Source organism: Pristis pectinata, chromosome 16 (genome assembly GCF_009764475.1).
Source record: "Pristis pectinata isolate sPriPec2 chromosome 16, sPriPec2.1.pri, whole genome shotgun sequence".
Taxonomy (NCBI): domain Eukaryota; kingdom Metazoa; phylum Chordata; class Chondrichthyes; order Rhinopristiformes; family Pristidae; genus Pristis; species Pristis pectinata.
In genome coordinates, this window is record NC_067420.1 from 24,030,737 (window position 1) to 24,057,396 (window position 26,660).

General features: G+C 38.2%; 1 protein-coding gene across 1 annotated transcript in view; it reads right to left on the minus strand.

Moving 5' to 3' along the window:
- The window catches only part of prpf6 (PRP6 pre-mRNA processing factor 6 homolog (S. cerevisiae)), a 56,938-nt gene extending 40,437 nt beyond the window's left edge, over positions 1 to 16,501 (minus strand). Inside the window, exons 1-5 of the mRNA XM_052031173.1 lie at positions 16,310 to 16,501; positions 11,273 to 11,438; positions 8,170 to 8,288; positions 2,845 to 2,923; positions 2,103 to 2,279 (exon numbers count right to left, since the gene is read on the minus strand). Of these exons, the coding sequence (XP_051887133.1) occupies positions 2,103 to 2,279; positions 2,845 to 2,923; positions 8,170 to 8,288; positions 11,273 to 11,438; positions 16,310 to 16,476 (708 nt within the window). The 5' untranslated portion in view covers positions 16,477 to 16,501. The remainder of the gene's footprint in view (positions 1 to 2,102; positions 2,280 to 2,844; positions 2,924 to 8,169; positions 8,289 to 11,272; positions 11,439 to 16,309) is intronic.
- Between the last annotated feature and the right edge of the window lie 10,159 nt (positions 16,502 to 26,660).

Below are 26,660 nucleotides of genomic sequence, written 5' to 3' on the forward strand. Positions count from 1 at the left end.
AGTTTGGTTGAACAGCACCACTTTAAAGATTCTGAGTTCAAGCATTCTGTAAGTACAATATCACAGAATCATAGAATGGTAGAACCCTTCCACCAGTGTAAACAGTCTCGCATTATTCACTTTGTCCACACTGCTTATTTTATATATTTAAAATCAGATATCCCCACAGCTTTTTCCATAAAAAGTTTTAGTCTCTCCAATTTATTCTTGCATTTGTAGTTCCTACATCTAGGAACAATTCTATACATTTCTCGACTCTCTTCAATGCCTCGATACTCATTCTAAATGGGGTAACTGGAACAGAACACAATACTTCAGCTGAGGCCAGAGCAGTGTTTTGTAATGATTCAGCCTGACTTCCCTGTTTTTATACACTGTACCAATATTGATAAAGCCCATAACCGTATGCCTTATCACTTTCTCAACCCACTTTCTATGATGAAGTTCCTTTGCTTCTGCATCCCTCTCACAACAGTATCCTTTCTTCTATATTGCCTCTCCTCATCTTGTCCACAAAAATGCATGTCCTAATATTCCTCCACGTTAAACTTTACCTACCACAAGTCTGCCCATTCCACCACCGTTTATATCCTACTGCAATCTATCCTCTTTCACAGTTTACAACACTGCCAAGTATTGTGTCATTGAAAATTAAGAAATTGTGGCTTGTACCCCAAGTGTAGGTTAATAATACAAATCACCTGACACTGACCCAACCACTGATCCCTGGGTAATGACCCTGATAATCTTATATAAATGTATGAAATAAAACATAAAACCAAGTTGAAAAGTCAACAATAAATCCCCCTGGAAACCTAGCCCCATTCTAATCACCTTGAAATTTAAATTTTGTTTTTCTAGAAAATGTTCCATTATGTAATGCTTCCTCACCAGCAATCTTAGAGTAGAGTCATACTAACAAATGTATAAAATCCAAATATGCAACACATGTTGTTGGACTTATTTTTTCTTTAGACACGTTTTCTAATACCTCTGAAATGATTTTATTCCAGATGTATTCTTCCCTAGTTTAAATTTTCCGGTCATTTTTCTTTACATCAGGGCTAAAATGAAGTGTTCCCTCCAGCATGATTATAGAATAGTCGATACATTTTCATATTTCAATCTAAGATCTGTTAACGGGTAATTTTATTTGGCTCACAATTGCCAGAACATTATAGAACACAAAAGCACAGGAAAATAAAAGTAGCAACAAATCATTGTCCCTTGAATCTGTTCCGTTATTTGATAGGATCATAGAAAAAAAACTCTCCAGTACTATCCTACCCAATGTATAAACACTTTGATGCCCTTGTTATCCAAAAACTTGATCAGCATTATTCTTGGGTGTACCCACGACTCCCTTGAATAAAGAATTCCAAAGATTTACAACTCACTTAGTAATCAGTCCTCATCAGTCAAGGTGGACCACCTTTTATATGCCTTCGAATGCTAGATGCTCTCAACATCTACCTGTCAATCCTTCTCAGAATCTTATGCCTGTGAATATCAGATATTCTTATTCAATTTAACACGCCAAACCTCATCCTTCCAAGAAGGAATCTGATAAATATACAAGACACTGCCTCCGACACATTTATATCCTTTAGTTGATAATTGGTTTATTATTGGTCCCATGTACCAAGACACAGGGAAAAGATTTTGTTTGCATGCTACCCAGGCAGATCATTCCATACACAAGTACATCAAGGAAGTACAAAAAAAAAGAATGCAGAATATAGTGTTACAGTTACAGAGAAAGTGCAGCGCAGGCAGACAAATAAAGCGCAAGGGCCTTGACGAGGTAAATCATAAGTTCATCTTTATCATACCAGAGGTTTGTTCAAGAATCTTAGAACTGCAGGTATGAAAGTATGGAGACTGCAACTGCACCAAGTACGCCAGCTGTGATCCTACCAAAGTACATCAAGATCCTACTACATGCAAAATGATATATAAAATTAAAATAAATTATAACATACATACATACAAGAACAATGAGATCATGAAATAATCAAGTTGTTTCTTTCTGAAAATGACCACAACGCTCCAAATTTTCTGAGACGTGAATATTTGAGTGATAGGTATGAAGTAACACTAACCGTTTGTCTGGGATCCACAGATGTGTGTTGTTCTCCAGTTTGCAAATGTTTGGCAAAGAAACTGTCTGGTACAGGTGTCAGTTTCTCATAGCGAGGATTCCTCTGACGTTTGTTACGAGCATCACCAACTTCAGGAATACTCAGCCATTCTTCTTCTGTAACTTCTGAAAGCTTCCTCTGAATAAATATTAAAGATCAGAATGTTCTCACATAGCAATTTGCGTCATACCTTGCTAAGTTGGTCCCCCTATGAAAATCCTCTGCCCAAGGCACCAACACACTCGTACCTATGTAGTTTAGATGTGGAAGACCCATCTTGCTTGCTTGTGACAAGTGGCATGTTCTGAGTGACAACAGAACCTCTGCTAAGGCTCTGAGGAAGCCTTTCCCAAAATACCTCTGACAGCTGGCAAAGCATCATTACTACCTTTACCAGCTGTGAAACCAAAGGAATTTTTAATAGTTTAAATATCTGACATTCAGAAGCATTTAAAAACAATTTAATGATAAATTAAAATATGAAAGCACACAAGTACTTAAAAATGGAACACCTTCTTTGCCTGGCTCCCAGTGGCAGCCACGTTGCCTCAGTGTGGAGCACAAAAATAAGTTATTTGCCCACATAACTGAGGGGAGCCCATCTTATGCTGTAATTATCCAATCTCTTAGAAGTGAATGAAGAGCTGAAATGGAGAAAATAGCATTAGAGATGCAGCTTTATGCTAAAAGACAGAAGAATTACCTTCAGATCAGAGAACTGCTGCTGGATTTTTGGACGTTCCATACGATACTTCTCAATTTCTTCCTTCTCACGCTGCTCCCTTGGAAAGGGAGAATAATATTAATTTAAAACAAACACAATTAGAATGTACATACCTTCAATTCATAGCATTGGATTTTTAAAAAAAAACCAAATTTATAGTAACTACTTCCAAGAGAATTAGTTCAAAACTTAGTATCCAAATAAAAAAATAACCAAAACTTTATTGAAATTCACACTGCATCCATTTGCATTAGAAACCTTTCACATGATGATCAGGATACATCCAGTACAAGGACAGGCAGATTATAACCATGATGTAAAAGAAGCTAAAATCACTAAAAAAAAAAACAAAAATCTGATCAGTCACTGACCAGTTCCTATGCCTGTCCACATTAATTTGTTTTATGTCAATGTTTCGGATGAAGAATGGCCATTCTATGAGCAAAGACAACAATGCCACAAAGTAAAACATATTAGCTATAGAAGCAGTGGAACAAAGGGCCATTAGACCGACTTCTAAGATAATAGGGTTATCCTATTAACAACAGAGGCTAGTGGGTCACTGGATCAGCAGATTAACTCATACGTTAACTAAATACTAAGGACCAGGATTTTCTGTGATGCTGCTTTTTGAAGCACAGTTCCAATATTTTACTAAACTGAGTTGTTCCATTATTAGCATTATTCAGGCGTTCCCCGTGAGGAACTGCTATTAATAGGGACATCCTGAGTGAATTACTCCTTCACCATAATTAGTGATGTAATCTTGCTTGTTTGGGAGTCTCTTCGCTCCTTTCCAATGGGAAGCATTGATGTTATTTGAAGTCTGATAAATATACAAAGAACCTCTTCTCATTTTGTTTGAAAAACTTAAGCATGCAGATTATACAAGGTGAGATACAATGTAATGACTTGCCATGGCATTCTCACAGTGAATAACCTTAAAGCCCAGCTATATGCAATTGCATTCTTTGATGCAATTACTCTGCCTTGCTCTAACAGTTAAAAATGAGTTGCTCCTAGAAGACTGAATTTAATATCAAATTGAGATTCCTTTCTTAAAATAAAAGTATGACAAATGTAACTGTATGATTGGTATTGGTTTATTATTATCACTTGTACCGAGGTACAGTGAAAAACCTGTCTTACAAACAGATCATACAGGTCAATTCATTACACAGTGCAGTTACATTGAGTCAGTACAGAGTGCATTGATGTAGTACAGGTATAAATAATAACAGTTCAGAGTAAAGTGTCACAGCTACAGAGAAAGTGCAGTGCAATAAGGTGCAAGGTCACAACAAGGTAGATCGTGAGGTCATAGTCCATCTCACTGTATAAGGGAACTGTTCAATAGTCTTATCACAGTGGGGTAGAAGCTGTCCTTAAGTCTGGTGGTACGTGCCTTCAGGCTCCTGTTTCTTCTACCCAATGGAAGAGGAGAGAAGAGAGAATGTCCCAGGTGGGTGGGGTCTTTGATTATGCTGGCTGCTTCACCAAGACAGCGAGAGGTAAAGACAGAGTCCAAGGAGGGGAGGCTAGTATCCATAATGCTCTGGGCTGTGTCCACAACTCTCTGCAGTTTCTTGCAGTCCTGGGCAGAGCAGTTGCCGTACCAAGCCATAATACATCCAGATAGGATGCTTTCTATGGTGCATTGGTAAAAGTTGGTGAGAGTCAAAGGGGACAAACCGAATTTCTTTAGCCTCCTGAAGAAGCAGTGGCGCTGGTGAGCTTTCTTGGCCGTGGCTTCTACGTGATTTGACCAGGACAGGTCAGGGAGTGATGTTCACTCCCAGGAACTTGAAGCTGTCAACCCTCTCAACCTCAGCACCATTGATGTAGACAGGTGCATGTACACTGCCACCTTTCCTAAAGTCAATGACCAGCTCTTTTGTTTTGTTAACATTGAGGGAAAGGTTGTCATGACACCATTGTGATCACTGCAGTGTGACAAACATATGCACAGTGTATTTTTTCCACTCAAAATAAAGGCTGTATACAAATTTCTCTCTCTGCTGTCCACCACAAGTATTGTGTTGGAACAGCAAATTAAAAATATGATAAAATCCACTGATAAAATAGCATGTGAAAGATGCAGGCAATTACTATAGTACAAACAGATCAGTTACTTGTTGCAAGAAGCCCTACAAATTGTGACAATTTACTGGAGGATTTGCACCTTTTTGAGAATGCTTCATGAGAATGACACTTCATCTCAACCTCATTATTTTATTAACTTGCTGCACGACATTAATTGCATTTTTACCTCCTTTCATTATGAAATAGCAATGAATGCTGACTTTTTTTGCTGATGCTTTCGCCCAATAAAAGAGTTTGTCACAGAAAATGGGATATTAATTGTAAGGATGGTATTGTGGCACAGCAGTTAAGAGCTGCTGTTTCACAGACCCAGGTTTGATCCTGACCTCTGGTACTGTGTGGCGTTTGTATGTTATCTGTGACCTTATGGGTTTTCTCTAGCTGCACCAGTTTCTTTGCACAATTCCAGAGAGGTAGGTTGATTACTTCTCACTATCAGTTACAGCAAAAGAAAAATTAAAGGAGAGTTGATGGACATGCAAGAGAATCAGTTCCAGCCTCTCAGTCAACTGTAATCACATGTCCTCCAACCATATATGTCTCTCCATCAAACCAAAGTCTTATCATTTTTTCTTTATAATTGAGTCATAAACCCTGTCTAGATGCCATAATAAGCAACTTAAACAGTCTCATGTCCTTCCCTGCTCAAAAATGGAGCATTTGCTGGCAGGACATAATAACCAACTATGAGGTACATGAATGTTCAGGCATAACCAACATCAGAGAAATATTGTTTGCAATCACAACTTAGTTGAATCAGACATGTCATAAGATGGATTAAGAAACACCATCTACTAAAAAACATCTTGCATCAGAGTTGAGGGAGGCTGGAACAAAAGACAGTCACCTGTACAAGCACTTCCAGGATTGCACTGGAGGTGCAGTCTCTAATGACCATGATCAATTCCAAAGATATCAGGCAAAAATCTCAGAGCTGGATACACTGGCAGTTCCTGACAGGATCAGCATGCAAAAATTAAACATAATCAATGAAGTTGTTTCGTCTTCAGGCTATATATGAAAGTTGCTGCAGAGCTGCGGCATTAAACATCACAATTACAAACATCTTTTGCTCATTGTGGCCGATTCCATCTTTCGGAGTTCAAACTTCAGGGTGATATGCCAAGGTACAGATGAGATTTGCGGCAACATTGTCACCAATGGATTATCAAATGTTGTGAATGGCTGCCAAGAGTCACATCCCCAAATGAGGTAAATTGATGCTGATTTTCACAGATGTCATAAATAAAAACTTGCTTTTTCCTGTGTTTTTCTCCTTTTAATCTATCTGTTTTACCCACTCTCAATCCTTCCCATTTATTTCTGAATACTTAAATCTCATTGGTGAAGGAGATACACAGTTAAGCCTATCATTTACCAAGTCAGCCAATGCCACTTCCTGTTACCAATGGGCACTTTTAGCAGATGCTAAAATATTTGAGCAGACTGGCACGTGTGCATGACTAACAGAGGCCACTCCATGGAATGGAAACTGTAACAGACTTTGAGGTATTATCAAATGTATGCATAGCAAGGGTGACCCTTTTAAAAGTAAAAATTGGGTATAAATACTTGTCATTTTTCAAATGAATGGCACGCTAACTTACAGATAAAATTACTGCACAGGACCCAGTTTTGATTATGAAAGTCAGCAAAATCTTGATCAGGAATTAAGTGCAAGGCAGAAATTTGCATTAGTCATGAGCCATCTTATGTTTATTGCTGAACAGAAATAGATGTTTGATAAAACTGAAATTATGCTTCAACTATCATATTTCAGTAAAGTATTCTCATGAGCTTCCATACGATATCCATTACCCCAAATTCAAGTATGCAATCACATTAAAGCAAGCAGACATCTGGATTAACATGCATCAGTGTCACCTGTTCCATATCATGTGGAATCAGCTATAATTTATACTCTTCAGCATTTCCGATTTTTATAGCTCATTGAAAGTATACAATGGAAACATACACTATTGTATTGAAATGCAAAACCCTATTAAAATATAGCAGTAGTCAGAGTCACAGCTGGAGGGAAGTAGACTTCATCAAGGGTCACTGCTGGGATTATTGTTTAAAATTTGTATCAAAAAGAATTTCCAAATTTGCGGACTGTTTTTGTTTTTTCCTCAGGGAGGGGTAGTCAATACCGAGGAGGACTGCAAGAATTTATTAAAATGCATTAATAAACTCACAGAATAGACATAATTGGCAAATTAATTTTAACATTATGTACAGGATTACATTTTGTCAGAAAAATATAAATACATCACATTGAGGAAAATAAGAATAAACGGGATGCAAAAGCAAAAGGGATCTGTAAGGACAACAAAGAAATCAATGAACAAACAACAGAGTCACAAGGAAAGCAATCAAACAATGGGCTTTATTTCTATAAGTACACAAATTAAATTTAGTTGTTCCTAACATATGAAACCGATTGTAACACACCTGGAGCACAGTTCTAATCATCATATTATAAAGCCACTGGAAAGAGTGTAAAGAAAGTTTTACAAAAGTTAACAATAGAACTGAGGTTTTACCTATTTGGAGAGGATGAATAAGTGCATGAAGGGAATGAGTGACCAATAAAGATCTTTAAAATCATGAAAATTTCAGTAGCATAGACAGAGAATACCCCTAATTATGAAGGCAGCTAGAGGCCATAAATGTAAATTCATTTAAGAGATTACTATTTTAAGATATAGATGAGGTCAAATTTCTTCTGAGTTTTGTGATTCTTTGGAATTCTCTACCCTGGAGAGTTGGAGGCAGATTCATTGAATACATTCAAGGCAGAGATTAACAGACATTTGAACCGCAAGGGAATCAAGGAATGAGGAGAGAGCAGGAAAGTGGTATTGAAGCCAAAGTTGGATTAGTCATGATTTTACTGAATGACAGAGCAGGGTTAAGGGACCAACTGGCCTACTTTGCTTCTCATCATCATTAAATAATGAAATAGAGAACTTGGAAGAAACATATACAAAGGTTTGTGAGAAAGTCTGTTGCAAAAGGGAGTAATCGAGCCATATAGTATATATTTAAAAAAATAATCCCATGAAAGGGGAAGGTGACCGAGCACTATGCTACTGAGGAAGAATGGGATGAGAGTCCAGTGAGCATTTTTCCACCAGCATGAACCAGTTGGGCTGAGTGGCCCACTTCTGCTCTGCATACTTTATGCAAGTTTCATACCTTCTGTCTTTTCTTCTTTCATCCATTCTCTTGTCCAATGCAGCATAGATTGCATCAGCCTCTTCATCATCTTTTTCATATGGTCCACTTGAGAATAGACTTCCAGCATATCCATTAAACTTAAAAAGAAAATTACTTCAGTGTCACCAAGCTATCAAGCAGAGATAAGCAGATAACTAACTGTAAATGTTTCGATTTACTACAAAAAAAAAGTAGCAATATGTCCCAATGCACAAACCTTCCAGCTAGCCACAGTGATGTTAACTGGATTTTTTTACCCAAAAGAGGTTCTTTATATTGATTTCTATTACAACCACATATTCCAAAAGGAAAGGCCATATTTCATTAACCTTGATATTCCTTAATAAATAATTTTTAAAAAAGTAAAAGGAATGCAGCAGAATTAATATGAAAACAAAATACTGCAAATCTTAAAAGTCTGAACAATTGAAAACGCTGAAAAAACTCATTGGGTCAGTCAGCAAATGCAGAAAGAGATACAAACATTCCATTAAATACAACCTTGCATGGTGGCAAAGTCACTGCCCCCATTTTTCCCTTCTGATAACCTTGGATGTTCAAAAGCCCTTGATTTGGTTAGTAGTCTCATAACTAATGTTGGAGGATATGTGTCATTAAAAGATATTAAAGAATTAAGAGGAAGCTGTCTGTGAAACAGAAGAAATTGAAAGGTTAAGAGCAGTTACTTGAACTGACACAGGATGCAAAAAAAAAGTGCAGCTACATAGGGATTGGTGCTGGTAGAAATGTTATTTAAATAAATGTTTATAATTTTTTAGTAATTGACACCCCCAGATAGGTAAAATGATTTCTTACAATTTTAAAAGGAATGTTAATATCAACTGGTACCAAGTTATTCAGAGGGAAAAGTTCACTCTTGTACAAGTTCAATTTGTAGCCTGAAAAATGACTAAAGCGAGAAAGTAAAGAAAGCATAGGAGGTAAGGAGGCTTCACCATTAGATATAAAGAGTAATAAATCATCAGCATATAAAGAAACTTTATGGTTAATACCTCTTCTGGAGATACCAAGGATACCTCTAGATTCTCAGAGAGAAATAGCTAAAGGTTCTAAGGACAAATCAAAGAGCAAAGGGCTCAAAGGACATCCCTGTCTGGTTTCACGTTGAAGTTTAAAAGATTTAGTTTTGAAAATTAGTAAGAACTCGAGCAGAGGGAGATAAATAAAGTAATTTAATCCATTGGATAAAATCAGGCCCAAAATTAAATTTCTCTAAGGTTTTAAATAAGTAATTCCATTCAATCTGATCAAAGGCCTCCTCAGCATCTAGAGATATCACACATTCCAATATTTCCTTAGAGGGAGAATAGATAATAAACGACGAATATTAAAATGAGAATATCAATTTTTAATAAAACCAGTCTGATTTTCAGATATAATTGAAGGTAAAATATTTTCCAATCTACCAGCTAGAACTCTAGATAAAACTTTAACATCCACATTAAGTAGCGAAATTGGTCTGTATGAAGTGCATTCTGTTGGGTTCTTATTTTTCTTAAGAATAAGTGAAATAGAGGCTTCATAAAAAGATTGTGGTAATCTACCCGATTTAAAAAGAATCCAAAAAGACAGCACATAAATGAGGTATAAGCAAAGAGGAAAAGGCCTTATAGAATTCTCCAGGAAATCCATCAGGACCCGGAGTCTTTCCAGAATGTAAAGATTGCACAACCTCGGCGATTTCCTCGTATGTAATAGATTGATCCAACTGTTTTCAATTTTCAGTGGAAAGTATAGGAACGTTTAATTGGTCAAAAAAAATTATCCATTAGTATCTTATCTTTAGGAAAATTAGAACTATAAAGATAATAGAACTATAAAGATAATAAAAGTATCATTTATTTCTAAAAGATCAGTTGTCCTCTCGCCATTAGCTTTTGAAATTTCTCTAATTTGCCGTCTAGCTCTGGAGATTTTTAATTGGTTAGCCAGTAATTTACTTGTTTTATCTTCATGAATATAAAATTGATTTTTATTTTTTAAAAAGTTGACTTTCAATTGGATATGTTAAAAGGTCATATTTAGTTTTAATTTCAACTCGCCTTTTATATAAAGCCGGATCTGGATCCAAAGCATACTTTTGATCTAATAGTTTCAGTTGATCAACTAGATCAGCTCTTTCTCTGTTAGCTTTTTTCCTGATGTTTGCCGTATAAGAAATAATTTGACTTCTAATAAAGGCTTTGAAAGTATCCCAAACGATAAGACTAGAAACCTCTTCCGACGAATTCTCTTTAAAAATTTGTTTCTCCATAAATTTGAAAAAAATTTTTATCAGATAACAAGGTTAGGTTAAAACGCCAAAATCTATTTATCGGAGGGAGCCCAGGGAAATTTAAAGATAGAAACACAGGAGCATGATCTGAAAGAGCAATCTCTTTATAGTCACAAGGTGTAGTTTATACTAAAGAAACATCGTTAAACTACCACCTTATAATTTATTAATTCATGGAGTATGGGGAACTACCAGAATGGCCAGCATTTAATGGCTCCTTCGATTCTCTGCAATTTTTTTTGATGAAGGTGCTGGTGGGTAGCAATGTATACCAAGTGAGGAATAAAACATCTTTCCACTTATAGAAGAGTCTAAAAATCAAGGATCATTATTACAAAATATTCACCAATGTATTTTGTGAGAAACTCAGGAAATACTCTTTACTCTTTATCCTTTCCAGTGGAAGAGTTATGGCAAGAAGCATAGATAAGTTTAAGGTGAAATAAGAGTTAGCACACAAGGGAGAAAGTAGTAGGTGAAATTGAGAAGCCTTGTGAAAAGCTGAAATTCCAGCATGTTGGACTAAATGGCCTGTTTTGTCATAAAAAGTGTATGTAAACCTGTAAAATGTACACAACAATATATTGGAGGCAATATTAAGCCAAGATGACAAAGCAAAGAAAGTCTAACCGCAGAATGAGAGGAGAACATAAAATGCCTCCAAATGGCTTACCGCACCATGTGTAATATAATATCAAGTTATAACTTCCCATTTGTTCTTTTTTAATCTGGGACAAACATATTTTCAACTTTTCCTTTAAGATACAAATGAGCTGTTGTAATTACCTCATCATAATTGGTGTCATTCAAATCTTCATCATCATCATCTGCTTGATTCTTTTTCATTTGATCACCAACTGTTCTTTTTCCAGGGGGAGCATGCCGGTCATCAACTGGGTCATTTGCATCTCGAGCAGGTCCAATATCAGAACGTGTTGTGAAACCAGTCGCACTAAATTAAGTACAAGATTTAAATTAACAAGCAGGGGATGAAATGTCATATCTGTATTCTAACCATTTTATAGTTAGCATGAGCTTTTCTTCCCTGGATGAAGGGGAAACCTGATCTTATAGTGTAAGTGCGTACAAAAAGTTGTCTTCATATAAAAAAAACTTTAGTTTATCTTTGATGTTGGTGGTCAATATGATAGTATTTTTACAAATAAACTTTTCTGATCAGTAAGCAATGTTTTATCTTTTGAGATAAGCCTTCCCTTTGCAATTATGTTTCAATTTTGCAAATGTCTTGTGCATATAAACTGAAAAGTTCATGAATAGATATTTCCAAATTCTGTCATGCTAGCAAAAGTACTTCAGATTAAGCAACACACTATCTCTTGGCAACACTGAGCCTTCACTTAATGCGATGAAATCAAATTGAAAGCTGACAGCTTTCAGTACCCAGACATCTATTTTTCATGCTTAGATGCATCTACAGATTTAAACAAAATATCCTTAGCCCAAACACTCCTTCACAAGCAATTCTTGCTGCTGCTGCAATTTTTGTTCTCCGTTTGCTATTAACAGTTCGTATGCAAGTAGTAAAATTATTGTTACAGGCTCTGGCCACGTGGTGGTTCAATACACAACATTTCTCTTTTGAGATCCCTTATTAAATTCAAAGGATCCAGCCATTTATTAATAATTCTTTGACCTGCATTTACCTTGTCTATGATCTCTGGAAGTAATGTCCTAATATAGCAGCTTTATTAATGAAAGCATCGATTAAATATCTATATAATTTTTCCCCCAATGTTTCAGGCGATCCATGAATGAAGTCTATATGGCTATTTACCAAATGAACAAAATTTAGCATCTTTTCTTTTCGAAGGGGTCATTTGTAACTTATGCAATTTTCACTCAAATACGATTCAACAAAAACTCTTAGCATAGTTTCTTTTTTTAAAAAACTAAAATGCTTCAACTTCAATAGATCTCTACATTTCCAAAGGCTTCAGAAGGTATCCAACCAAGGCTGGAATAAACAGCTCAAGTTCCATGCCACCCACCCACCCCACCACACACACACCTCTAAAGGTTAAATAGGTCTTGGAGAGAGGACAGCACAGGTTCAGAATTAGGAGAGATGTTGAAGAGTTAATGTGGTTGCATTACGGTTTGCAATGCTATGAAGTTGTAAGGTTAAAGGGTGATCCAACTGAAGTCCTTAAGTACAAGAAAAATAATTTAAAATGCCAAATGCAAAGTAACTATTTTGTCAAAGGAGTCTCAGTCTGTATAAGTGATATAATTTGGAAACATATCAAAGAACATGTGCACACATGGAAGTTAGATATGGTAGTATTAATCCTAAATATACTTCAGCACAGAAAATGATCATGGGCCAGTCAAGCATACAGCAATGTGACTGATGCCACATAACATATTAAATGTTTGCACCCAAAAGAAACTGGACTGAATCAACAAATTAACTGCAGAACAAAGGAGCCCCAAAGCACCAGTACTATTATCATCTTTCATAGTAGGGGGTTAAATCAAGTGTCCAAATGTCTGTTCAGGCACGACTCAAGGAATGGGGAAGTCTTTCTGTGTCTTGATCAACATTCTACCTCCAATCAATAACATCAGCTGGGTCTACAGGCCAAGGCAATACCCAAAGCTAGAATGCTACAACTGAGAACGTACAACTGAGAGGATAAATGGCAGCGAGTGCCAGAGCTACAAGGGACTACAGGAATCAGTAATGTTTGACAAAGTAATTTTAAATGTGAAATCAGATATTCCAGGATTTAAGTTGGATTAATGCATATAATTCTAAAAGTACAATATAAATACAAAATCATGGAGAGCTGAGAATGATTGAAGAGCAGCGACGTCAACTGGACCCTGTAAAATACATCAAGCTATTATCTGAATTTCAACTAGCTCATGGCACTTTAATCCTTTTTTTTTTACTTAAAAACATCTTTGCACACTTTCCTTTAGTTGATCTATACTTGACCGTAGGCAAATTTAAAAAATCAATTTATATTATAGTACCATACATCAACTGCTCAGAACTTTTGCTTCATTTATGAGAAACATACATAAATAAGGAAGCAGTGAATTTTAACCCATTTTGGTTAAAACACAACTACCTTGCCATATCAACTGCTTATTTCAGGTGCTGTGTCAATTCCAGGCTGCTAGCATTCTTGTTACACTCCTGGACTTGTCTGGGACTTGAATAATGCTAGCCAAACTCTACACAGGACTGCCTCCCCAGTTCATGAAAATGGTTAGGCAGTGTAAAGGGAAGTAATCTACCTTTTAAACAAATTATCAAGAAGGGTCTAAAACCTCTCTAGAATGAGAATGGAAAGCACTCTACAGACCCACTACCCACATATGAATGTTAGTTTAGTATTATGCTGGAAATAGACTTAAACATCATACGCTGTTGTGAGAGTATGTCAATTTATTTCCAATTAAGTCAGACCCCAACAATATATGCAGAACAGAAGACAAATTTAAGTTTATTGTATGAACATACAATGCTACAATTTCCTGAGATAGTGTAACAAAAACTAAAATTTATTATATTTCCCATTGATGGGTTTCCCCAAAATATCCTGAGAATCCTATTAGTATGGGAGATTCAGTCCAAATCACCCTAGGCCCATTAGAGTTTGTTTCCTTGCCACTAAATATAAATGGAATCCAACAGGAAAGTACTGAATGGGACTGTGTTTCATGTTCAAGTTGCTCTTAAACGTAAATGGAAGTGTTAAGGCATTAAATCATTTATAGAAGTCAACAGACAGCATATGTTAAATTGTTCAACCGACAGCATTTCGGTGCTCTCCTGTTGACCATAGATAAAAGCTTCCCCTATGTCACACACAAGGACCTGTTCATCTTAAATTCAATCCATGCCAGCTGATCTCAGTTCAGGTAGACAAACATATGGGCTCTGTACCTTTAGGTAGCAATATTATATTCCTCACATAGGGGTAGTCCTAATATATCAGTTAGCCAACTCATTATTTATCATGCAATATTGGGAATGGAAAACCACTCTACCACGACTGCATTCCAGAACCAAGGTCACTTAAATCTAAATAATCAAGCTGACTTGTTACACTGCTTCAGGAAATAGTAGGATGGTATATGATATGCATATAAGAATGTGGACAGCGTGAATTTTTGGAGTGTTTGTCTATGCTTGGAGACCAAGATCTAAGACGTTTTCAACTTATTTACCAAACAAGAGCAAGAACTATACACTCAACATCCACAAGGTCATTGTCTTTGAACAATCTGCCCCTGCTGCACCACACAACCCTGTGACAATAATGGATTATGGTGAGATTCTGGGAAATGTGTGCACTTTCCATATCTCCTGAAACACTCCTCAACAAAGGCAGACATCAATGACGAAATGCACTACAGCCTTCAATGCACCAGTACAGCCTTTGGATGACTGAAACAAAAAAGGGTATTTCAAGATCAAGACCAAAAGCCTGGCACAAATCTCAAAGTTTACCAGCCATCTGTGATCCCTGCCCTCCTCTATGCTTCTGACACTTGGACTACCTATGGTAGGCATCTTCAGGCACTGGAAAAAAATACCAACATTGTCTCCTCAAAATCCTCCTAATTCACTGAAAAAATAAGCAAACCAAAGTCAGCATCATTTCCCAGGCTACCATCTCCAACACTGAGGACCGAGTTACTCTCAGTTGGCTATTTTTGGCAACCGTTCACATGCCCAGCAGACTCACAAAAGAGACAGACTGTCCCGAGCTCTGTCAATGGGAAGAGATTACCAGGCAAGCAAAGAAAAGGACTGAAGAGTGTCAAAACTTCCTGAAGTGCAACATTCCCCACATTTCATTTGAACCTCTGGCCCATGATTGCTCCAAGTGGAGAAGTTTTTAAGGACAGTATTGAGAATCTGGAGTCTGTATATCAGGAGCACAAAGAAGCCCTGTGTCAGCAGCGGAAGGAACACACTACCTCACAAACTACCCACTCACCCATCTTCTGCTCTATTCGTGGCAGAGCTTGGACTCCCACATCGGCCTCATTAACCACTCAAAACCCACAAAAGTTGAGTGAACACAGGTCATCCTCAATCACAAGGAAATGCCCATGAAGAAGAAACTGTTTGTATATTTATTTGTCTTTTTTTAAACAAGACTGAAGTTACCACTAACTCCAGAAAAATGACCTAACCCATGATTGACAACTACCTTTCAGGCCTTCTTTGAACTCAGGACATCAAACTCCAAATCTGACCCTGTCCATATTCATTTTACAAACAGAACATGCACATTTTAATCCCACAAGTCACTAATCCCTGCGACAAAGTTTAATATAGAATTGACTGTTCTGATCATCTAGCAACACAACCAACTAATATTTCGTCATGGTCACATATGCATGGTCAAAATGGACAAGCTATCCAAGGTGAACTGACAGCTGTGCATTAGCCAGTGTCTTAATCATGAAAGATGAGAGGGTGGTGGGGAAGATACTGCCCAAGACTAATGTTTTCGTATAATTAATGGCTGTTTTATGTGTAAAACCCTTCGCATTCATTGCAAGTCACACTCGATGATTTGGGACACAAGAGACTGCAAATGCTGGAACCCGGAGCAACACACAAAGCGCTGGAGTCCAGATGAAGGGTTTCGACTTGAAGCGTCGACTGTCCATTTCCCTCCATGAATGCTGCCTGACCCGCTGAGTTCCGCCAGAGCTGTGTGTGTTTCTGGAGGATGTGGTGGACACCCCCAGCTGCCTGCACGTCGCCCGGGGCCCGCTGGCGTTCGCCTCCCCTCGGCGCCAGGGGAACAAGGCACTGGGAACGGAACTCACCCTCTGCCTAAACCGGGCACATAGCCCAGCGGCGCCGGCATGCCGAGGAACGGCTTCTTCTTTTTATTGAGCGTCCCGGTGAGGGTCGGACCTCCCGAGCTCATTCCCGGCGCTGCCGCCGACGTTGTCGTCGCGGTCGCTTGTGTTGATACCCCTGCAGCCGCCATCCTGGAACGCAACCCTGTCCCAGCAGCCAACGCAGCAACACGGAATGCTGGGTACAAATCTGCCAGCTCATTAACTTGTCATTATCATATTCTGCGCATCTTATTTGCATATATTACGCATAATTAACCCGCTCCTCGTCCACGTCGTTCGTCCTGGGGTTTGGAGTCGAGCAGCAAAACGGGAGCAGGATAGCAAATACTTTTATCATGAAATAATTCCTCGAACTGTTGGCAAGGAGAAAATAAAATAAAGTGTTATCTCGGGATTTATCTGGATAAAGTACAACTGACAAGGACATCCCACATAGGTTGAAAGAACTAAAGACACAATAGTTAATAATTGACTGTACACCTCAGCTGAGCCACCACATAAACTGTAAAAAGACTTTTAGACAGCGTCAAAATTGTTTTACACAAAGAGATTCTTTACAGTCATCCACTCCAAGGCCAGCATTTCATTGCCCTTGAACTGAATAGCTTACTAGGCCGGTTCAGAGGAAAGTTAAGGGACATCAATGTGGACCATATTATCAACCTGACCAGGTAAGGGTAGCAGATTTCCCTTCCTAAGGAACATCAGAGAGCGAGGTAAGTTTTTAAGTACTAAAACCAGGAAGTGCTGCAAAACACTCATCAGGTCAGGCAGCATCTGTGGAAAGAGCAACTACTATCATTTCATGTCAGAACTGTTGTTTGCTAGTGTGTTGGTCACCATAAGCTAATGCTGGTCCCCAATTTTATTTAAGTACTGAAATCTAAACTCCCCATTTGCTCATGGTAAATATGTGGAAGGAATTCTTAGAACCAAACACACTGGAATAATTGAAAAATTAAGTTTGCATCTTTCAAGAGCTAATGTCCACTTGGGAATGCGAAGCACCTTGTCCATTAATGGTGACTGAAGGCCTAACTTTTGACAATTTAAAGCTGACCCCTATGATGAGTAGTCAAAAGACGTGCTGAGGGAATTCCATTCCAATCTAGCTATGGAAATACCGTATTCATCTGCTTCAATGCCCATGATATTTTGCTTGCTGTAATGGTTTGCTTCCCTCTGCACCTGCATAAAGCACAGTCCAGCTGGAGGAATGGTGGAATTTTGTGACTGCATATTGATGAAATCCCTCTTCATGTGAAGGGCCCCACTAATAATCTACAATGATCTACATCTTCATTGCAGCTCAAATATAATTATTCAGGGCAAATTTAGATAATATGTGAGGATGCAGATTCAATAGTTCTGATCAAGGATGTTTTTGAGCATGAAGGTGTCCAAATCTATTCCAATCTCAACATATTTCTTTGGGCCCGGAGTTATTATTAATATATGGTAGATTATTAGTGGGGAATAGTCTTCCTTGATTCCTTGACTTCCTCGATGCTCCCAATCTGAGTAATGTTCCACAGTGTGAGTACAAGATGAACTTAATACTCCACACTGGTAACAAAGATGGATACCTACTGTGAGAGTCTCTGTTCCCAGTAGAGGAGCTAGACTAGTTTAAAGAGATGGAGAGTGGAATTTCGCTGGTGATATTTGCTCAGTACCCAGTCACTGAAACATGGCAGAACTGGCTTCGAAGCACCCTGCTAGACAGGCAAAGACTTTAACTGCAGAACAAAACTTCAAAGGGGAAGCTGGGAAGAGGAGCAGCACAGAAACAAGAGGATTTGGTGATATGGGCATAAATCAAAGTACAGAGGTGAATTCCACGATTTAGAAAGGAGACAATGAATGCATTAAGTGTAAAAGTTCCTACAAAGTGTCCAAAGGAATAAGAGTGTCAACGAATATGAAACTGAAGATAATTGGTATTGGTTTGTTATTGTCACTTGTACCGAGGTACAGTGAAAAACTTGTCTTGCATACTGTCCATACAGATCAATTCATTACACAGGGCAGATACATTGAGTTCGTACAGAGTGCATTGAGATCGTACAGAGTAAAAACAATAACAGAATACAGAGTAAAGCGTCACAGCTGCAGGGAAGTGCATTGCAGGTAGACAATAAGGTGCAAGGTCAAACAAGGTAGTAGATTGTGAGGTCAGGAGTCCATCTCATCGTATAAGGGAACTGTTCAGTAGTCTTATCACAGTGGGATAGAAGCTGTCCTTGACCCTGGTGGTACGTCCTCTCAGGCTCCTGTATCTTCTGCCTGATGCTAGAGGAGAGAAGAGAGAATGACCCGGGTGGGTGTGGTCTTTGATTATGCTGTCTGCTTCACCAAGGCAGCGAGAGGTATAGACAGAGTCCATGAGGGGAAGGCTGGTTTCTGTGATGCGCTGAGCTGTGTCCACAACTCTCTGCAGTTTTTGCAGTCCTAGGCAGAGCAGTTGCCATACCAAGCCATGATGCATTCAGATAGGATGCTTTCTCTGGTGCATTGATAAAAATTGGTGAGTGTCAAAGGGGACATGCCAAACTTGCTTAGCTTCCTGAGGAAGTAGAGGTGCTGATTGTGGTGTCTACGTGGTTGGACCAGGACAGGCTATTGGTAATGTTCACTCCTAAGAACTTGAAGCTCTCAACCCTCTCGACCTCAGCACCATTGATGTAGACAGGTGCATGTGCACCACCCCCTTTCCTGAAGTCAATGTCCAGCTCTTTTGCTGACATTGAGGGAAAGCTTGTTGTCTTGACACTCTGTCACTAAGCTTTCTATCTCCTTCCTGTACTCTGACACATGGTTATTTGAGATACGACCCACTACGGTAGTATCATCTGCAAACTTGTAGATGGAATTAGAGCAGAATCTGGCCACGCAGCCATGAGTGTATAGGGCATAGAGTAGAGGGCTGAGGACGCAGCCTTGTGGGGCACCAGTGTTGAGAATAATTGTGCTGGAGATGTTGCTGCCTATCTTCACTGATTGCGATGTTGGTCAGAAAGTCAAGGATCCAGTTACAGAGGGAGGTGTTGAGTCCCAGGTCTCAGAGTTTGGTGAAGCATTTGCTTGGAATTATAGTATTGAAGGTGGAACTGTAGTCAATAAACAATAGTCTACATACGAATTACAAGTAGATCTTGCTAGTGTGGTCTGTGTAGAACAGGCAGCCAGACTAAATTTAAGGCATTGATTCAATGAGATGTTGTGATAAAATCTAGGAAAGTGACTCTTTAATATCACCAATATCGAGAACAATAGTATTTGATCGTGTGTACATATGTTATGAACAATGTGTTAATTTATTTGTTTGTATGTTCAATGACATCTATGTGTTCACCTATTTGTACCATGTTATGGAGTCATACAGCACAGAAATTGGTCCATCAGCCCACCATGTCCACACAGTCCATCGTACCCATCTGTAGTAACCCACTTACCCACATTAGGTCCATAGCCTTCTATGCCTTGGCAATTCCAGCACTTGTCTAGATGCTTCTTAAATGTTGTGTGAGTGTCTGTCTCCACCATGTCTTCAGGCAATGCATTCTGGACTCCAACCTCCATTTGTGTGAAATTATTCCCCCTCAGATCCCCTCCAAACCTCTTATATCTCACCTTCAACCTCTGCCTTTTTGTCTTGGACACCCTACCATGGGAGAAAGATTCTTAATAGCTACCCTTTCTAACTTTGTCCTCATAACTTTATATACCTCTGTCAGGTCTCCTCCACTCCAGGGAGAACAAACCCAGCCTATCCCAGTCTCTCCTTATAACCTTAATTCTCCAATCCAAGTAACATCCTGGTGAATTTCCTCCACATGCTCTGTAGTGCAATCACACCTTTCCTACAGTGTGGCAAACTGAACTGCACGCAGGTGTCTAACAATCTGTAACATGATATCCCAGCACTTACATGCCACAGCCAATGAAGACAAACATCCCATATGCCTTTTTCTACATCCTATCTTCCTCTGCTGCCAGTTTCAAGGATCTGTGGACCTAAACCCCAAGTCCTTCTATTCATCAACACTCCCTTGGGCCCTTCCATTTACAATGTACATCCTAGCCTTGTTTGCCTTCCCAAAATCCATCACCTGACATTTGTCAAGATTAAGTTCCATTTACCATTGTTCCACCCAACTTACCAGCTGATCTGGATCATGCTGTAGCCTAAACAACTTCCTCACTATCTACAAAGCCAGCAGTTTTCGTATCATCTGAAAACTTGTGCATCAGACCTTGTACGTTCACATCCAAGTTGTTAACGCATGTCACGAACATCAAGGGTCCCAGCACCAATCCTTCTGAGGCACCACTGGTCATGGACTTGCAATAGAAGAGCAAACCTCCATCATCACCATCTGCCTCCTATTACCAAGATAATTTTGGATCCAGTTGCTATCCTATCCTAGGTCCCTCAGAGCTCTGACCTTCTGGACATGAGGGACCTTGTCAAAGGCCTTACTAAAGTCCATATAGGCAACATCTACCACATTACCCTCATTAATATGTTTAGATCCCTCCACAAAAAAACTTAATCAAACTTGTGAGACAGGTTTTCCCACAAACAAAGCCATGCTCACTATCCCTGATAGTGAATATAAATTCTGTCCCTTAGAGTTTTTGCCAATAGTTCCCATAGCACTGATGTTAGACTCATTGGCCTGTACTTACCTTTGCTACACTTCTTGAATAAAGGAACATCCTTTGCTGTCCTCCGGTCATCCGGTTCTTCTGTAGCCAACAAAAATACAAAAATGACCATTAGGACCCCAACAATCTTCTCCCTTGCCTCCTATAGCAGCCTGGGATACATCTCATCAGGTCCTGAGTAGTTATCCATCATGTTGTTGATTGTCTTCCTTCTTTTAAAATAGAAATGATATATATGGGAAATAAATCTTTAAATGCTGGAAATCCGAAATAAAAACTCAAAATATTGGAAACGCTCAGCAGGTCAGGCAGTGTCTGTGGAAAGAGAAGCAGAGTTAATATTTTAGGTTAAAGACTTTTCATCGGAACATAGATATTTGTGGCTAATATATATTAGCTTTTCATTGTAATGTTACTTTAAGGTTGATGGGATCACGATGACCCTAAGAAGTTATGTCTAAAGTTTAACTATTACAACATTGTATGTAATGTGACTTAGTTCAGTTGAATATTGACTATAACAATAAATGACATTCGGCATGTTTCCTTGAAGCTCCTAGTCTAAGCAGTTTTGCAATGCTGCACTGTGTGAGTTCAGAAAGAAAACAATATGCATGCAGCACCAACAAGACCTTTTCTATTCATTGGGGGATCTTGAATCCATCCACTGCTTTCCGTATGGTAGTATACCACTGTAGTAAATGGGGCTCACACCAAGAAATGTGTGCCAGGGAACCTACTACCATTACATACTTTATACACTGTTGTGAAGCTGGTTACCGTGGCCCTCCTGGTTGCAGGACTATTGAAGTCTCGTAGATCAGCCTTTGGGATTGGTCCAGTTTGGTTCAGTTTGGCCCAGTTCTGATGAAAGATCATCAGCCTGAAGCATGAAGTCAGTTTTTCTCTCTGCACAAGTGCTGCCCAATCTGAGTATTACAATCAGCTTCTGACATTTTAAATTTCAAACCATCTGCAGTTTTTTGAAAATTGGTGGCCGATTCTTTTTTTAAAATTTTATTTACAGCATGGTAACGGGCCCTACCGGCCCAATGAGTCCACGCCACCCATTTTAAACCCCCAAATTAACCTACCCATACATCTTTAGAATGTGGGAGGAAACCGGAGCACCCAGAGGAAACCCACGCAGACATGGGAGAACGCACAAACTCCTTACAGACAGCGACGGGAATCGAAGCCCGATTGCTGGCGCTGTAATAGCATTGCGCTAACCGCGACGCTACCATGCCGATTCTATTATCTCTTCTCTTCTTAGGGACTGAAGGTGCATAAGTAATGAGCATTCCACTTTAAACATGAGTGTACTTTCAAATATTTCTAAAAAGGGATATCTGTTTTAGTTGTTGAATCTTAAGATTTTTTCAAAAACTTTAAGTAACTTGGAAGATGATTCTGGTAATTACTAGGGAAGAAAGGAAGAATAATAATGGATTTATCACAGTAGCAATGTTGATGAAGCAAGTACCCCAGAAAATGACTTTTGATTTTGAGAAATCAATTATACTGTACAATTTGGGATATGGCATAGAACAATTTAAAAAGTAATAGCAGAAAGCAAGGTGGCAGGGATTTAACAAGGAGTGTGGATCCACATTTTAAAAGTCTGAATGCATACCCTACCAGACCTTGACAGAACACTTTGGAGATCCAGTATCACCAAAATGCTTTGCTTTTGAATTTAATATTAGAACAACACTTCTTATTTTAACTTACCTCTGATGTATAGAATAGAGATATTTACTACATGCACAAGCAATGAGAATCCTGTTTTAAACAGGAGTGTGCTTTCAAATATCTCTGAGAAATGGTATCTATCTTAGATATTGGGTAGAAAGGTTTGTAAAAAAAAACTTGTTGTAAATCAATAGGCGTTTTTGGTAATTAGTAGGGAGGATATAAGGACTAATAATGGATTCATCAGAGCAGCAATACTGATGAAGCAACTGGCCTCAGGGCAGACAGTGAATCCTGCAGAAGACAAGATCTGGGAGCCTGTTGAAAGTAGCTTTGGGGAGGGAAGTATCTTGTAGAGACAAACCTGAATATAAAGAAGCTAGTAAAGCTTGAGCTAATTAGAATCAGCTGGATACTTGAAAACATGAAAAGTACATTCTGTAATACAGTGGAATCTCAATATATTGAAGAAAAAGTGAAAACATTAATATTTTTAAGTACTGAAAAACCTTGAAATATCAGTTCTTTAATAGATCAAGAAATTGTCATATAGCTAAAGTGTGAAATATTGAAACATTTGTGAATGATGACATATTAAGATTCAGATTAAAGAGAAACAAATGCATATTGCATTTTTGGAATAAAACCTCTCTGCTAATTGCAAAACAATGTTCTTTTTCATTTAGCTAGTGCAATAATAGTCAAATGACTTAAGTATTATAATGAGCCTGACCCTGAACTTGCAACAGTACATTAGCTGAGAATTCAAATTAAAAAATGAAAAGTAGTTTTGCTTTAACTCTAGGGTCAGGATTGAGAAATAATTTTTAAACCATCAATATACCCACACATAACCCAAGAGAAACTGATTCCAGCTGATCAAGTGAGAGTCAAATAAGTTGAAATCTTTTAGGGGATTAAAATTGAGCATAAAGAGCTATATACAACAATGGAATTAGTACAACTGAGAGCCAGGGTGAAACTACTTGGCAAAAGTGAGTCACAAAATGAAGATGTTTACATGAAGAACTGGGGAATCTTTTAAGTCTACAATTTCTTGACTATGCGGTAATGTGTGGCTTCCTTTATATGTGTTGTGATTTACTTTGGATTTCTTGGCCAAATCAAGTTAGAATCAACCAACTGGACTTGGCATCTGTGGTCCTTGCCCAGCCATGATTTAAAATACTTTTAAGATTAAAATCTGATTCATACAGTTTATAATGAAAGGTATTAAGACAAAGTAAGATCAGTAAAAAAAGAACTTACTTTCTTCCTCACATTAAGAATCCTCATACTAATGATGCAGATTCCCCAGCATATTCCAGTACTGCTATGGAACTCCATGTGACCTACTTCAGTTCCTCTTTTCCCAAGGTTACCTCCCATTCCACATCCTTTTATTATGGTTAATAAGCTTTTGAGTAGTATCTTACCAGTAACTTTCTGTAAATCCATATAGACACTATCAATGGTATAGTCCTTACACACCATATTAATTACCTAAAAATTTTCAATTTCATTTCATGCAGTGGTTGTACTTCAAGTTTTCACATGTCCATAATAATTCTTCCTGATCATTTTTTACTCTAAGATGTGGCACTTAATGGTGAAGGAACAATGGAATTCTACCACATCCTGGCATGGATCACTCATCCCAGTCATTTGTGCTGGATCGGGAAGAAATGGCCAGTGGTGATCCCAGCCAGGATATGTGTGGATATGTGTAGACTGCAGATGAAATTACATTCAAGTTGCTGACATTGTCATAGGCCTCCCTAATTTGTCTCCATAATCCTATCTGATCTCAACTGGGAAAATGAAAGAGAATTGCAAACCCCATTCACTCACACCCTCAAACAACTATCCATCTTTTTATATGTGTAACTTTCCAATTAACAAATAAGTAGGGTGTGAAAAAATATGTGTAGAACTTACTGCTGGTCATATTGCTGAACAGATTTTAACAATGACAGAAAATCCATTTGTCTGTTACTTTAATGCAAGGATTAAACTATTTGTATCCTTTAAATGATTTAATGCCTCAACTGAAAGACGAGATGGAAGATTCACCAATGAACACAATAATTATTCATCTGATAGAATCATCAACAGCTTATCCTAGACTGGTAGCAGAGGCATATCTTAATGTTTGACCATGTTGTAAGAGGCTATTTGAAGGGATGGGAGAGCAGTCATTAGGATAATGCATAGTATCAAGCAAAAGCTAGCGATAAACTTGATGTTTCTCAACATCTTCATGTTCTCAGCCTTAATATTTCCTTTGAACTCCAACATTTTCCCCAAACCCTAACCCACCAACCAACCTCACTCTGTACTGGACCTATTGAAGATGAGGAAATGGAGTAAGGTTGGGGTTGTAGACCAAGACAGCTTGAAATTCAATTGCATCTTGTTTCCTTGGAGTGATTTGACTGTTGCAGGAGCTGTTTTACCAACAGCTCTGCTAGATGTTTGGTCTCTCATGGAGACTCAAAACATTAATAGTACATTTACAATACCAAATTACCCCATTAATGATTAGAAAATATACCCTCCAACAAACCTGCAATGTATGATCACCAAATTTCAAAAGTTAATTTATAAGAAGTATATTTTTATATGCTTGGATAATTTTCACAATACTTTGTATAGCAGGTCCAAACAAGCTGCTGTACTTTACAGCACCATTCAAGGATTTTGCTGAGATTGATTGTTCTTTTTCAGCTAGTGGCAAGAGAACAAAGAAACATGTGAACTTTGAATTATTAGAACCTTCACTATTGAATGACGCTAATTGTTAAACTGAAGTATTAAAAGCACAGTCGAACATATTAAACTGTAAGTTTGCCTTCTTAACATTTTCAGTTTGATTTTGTTAACACACAATCACATTGTTCATATTTAGATAAAAATTAAATGGAAATGCATCCACTGGATGCAATTTTGTATTAATGGGTTTATTAAAACAATTTGGTAAAAGAAATCCTCATGTTTTAATTCTGAGTGACTAAAGCTGTTTGAAATGCCCATTTTTTTTCCACAAGTAAACTATCCCATCCACATATTGGTATGTTTCCACAGGTTGAGAAATTCTGGTGATCTGGTAATAAGTTATTTGGGCCAAAAAGTTACACATGTGATCTCAAATCTAATCTTGTTTATCTGATATTAATCAGATCAGTTTTCATGATGTTAAAATGATCCGAAATGGCTCCTGGTTAATGAAGGAAAAGAAAATCAGAAGGAATTCTCATTCTGTAGAGCTGGCAAGTAGCCCCCTGGAACATGTATGCCATACTGATTTGGAAAAATATTGCCATTACTTCATTGTCATTGGGTCAAAATTCTGGAACTTCCTACCTAACAGCATGTGGGAGTATCTTCACCAGCAGTGCAAGAGGGCACCAGTTTCTCAAGGGCAATTAGCGATGGACAGTAAACCTTGACACAACACCCACAGTCCATTAAAGAATTTTTCAAAATGTTTTGCACATTTGATTATTATGCTACCCATAATCTGACTGATACACTGACCCTGATTTGAACCTAGTTCCCTTAATGGGGAAGCAGTTAAAATTCTGATTATCAGCTTAATATTCCTCCCCTTCAGAAACATTCTGTCACTTTAACCACCACCAAGGAATTGCATCCCTTTACAATCACGCCAAATGTTAGCAACACAGTTACAATCAGAGGTCTTCAACCACCAGGCATATTTATAGGGGACCTTGATGACACTTGATATAAAGCCCTGAATGCTCTGTTGACTTACGTATATCATAGCTCATTGAAGGTGGGGTTGTAGTTTGTGGCATTTTGCACAACCTCAGCGTGCAAGGAGGACTGCAGTTGAAGAAAGTAGAAGATGAGGAAAGAAAAGAAGGGAAAATTCCAAGAAGGACCAACACAACACATTGAAGCAGGAGAGTCCAGATGATTTTTA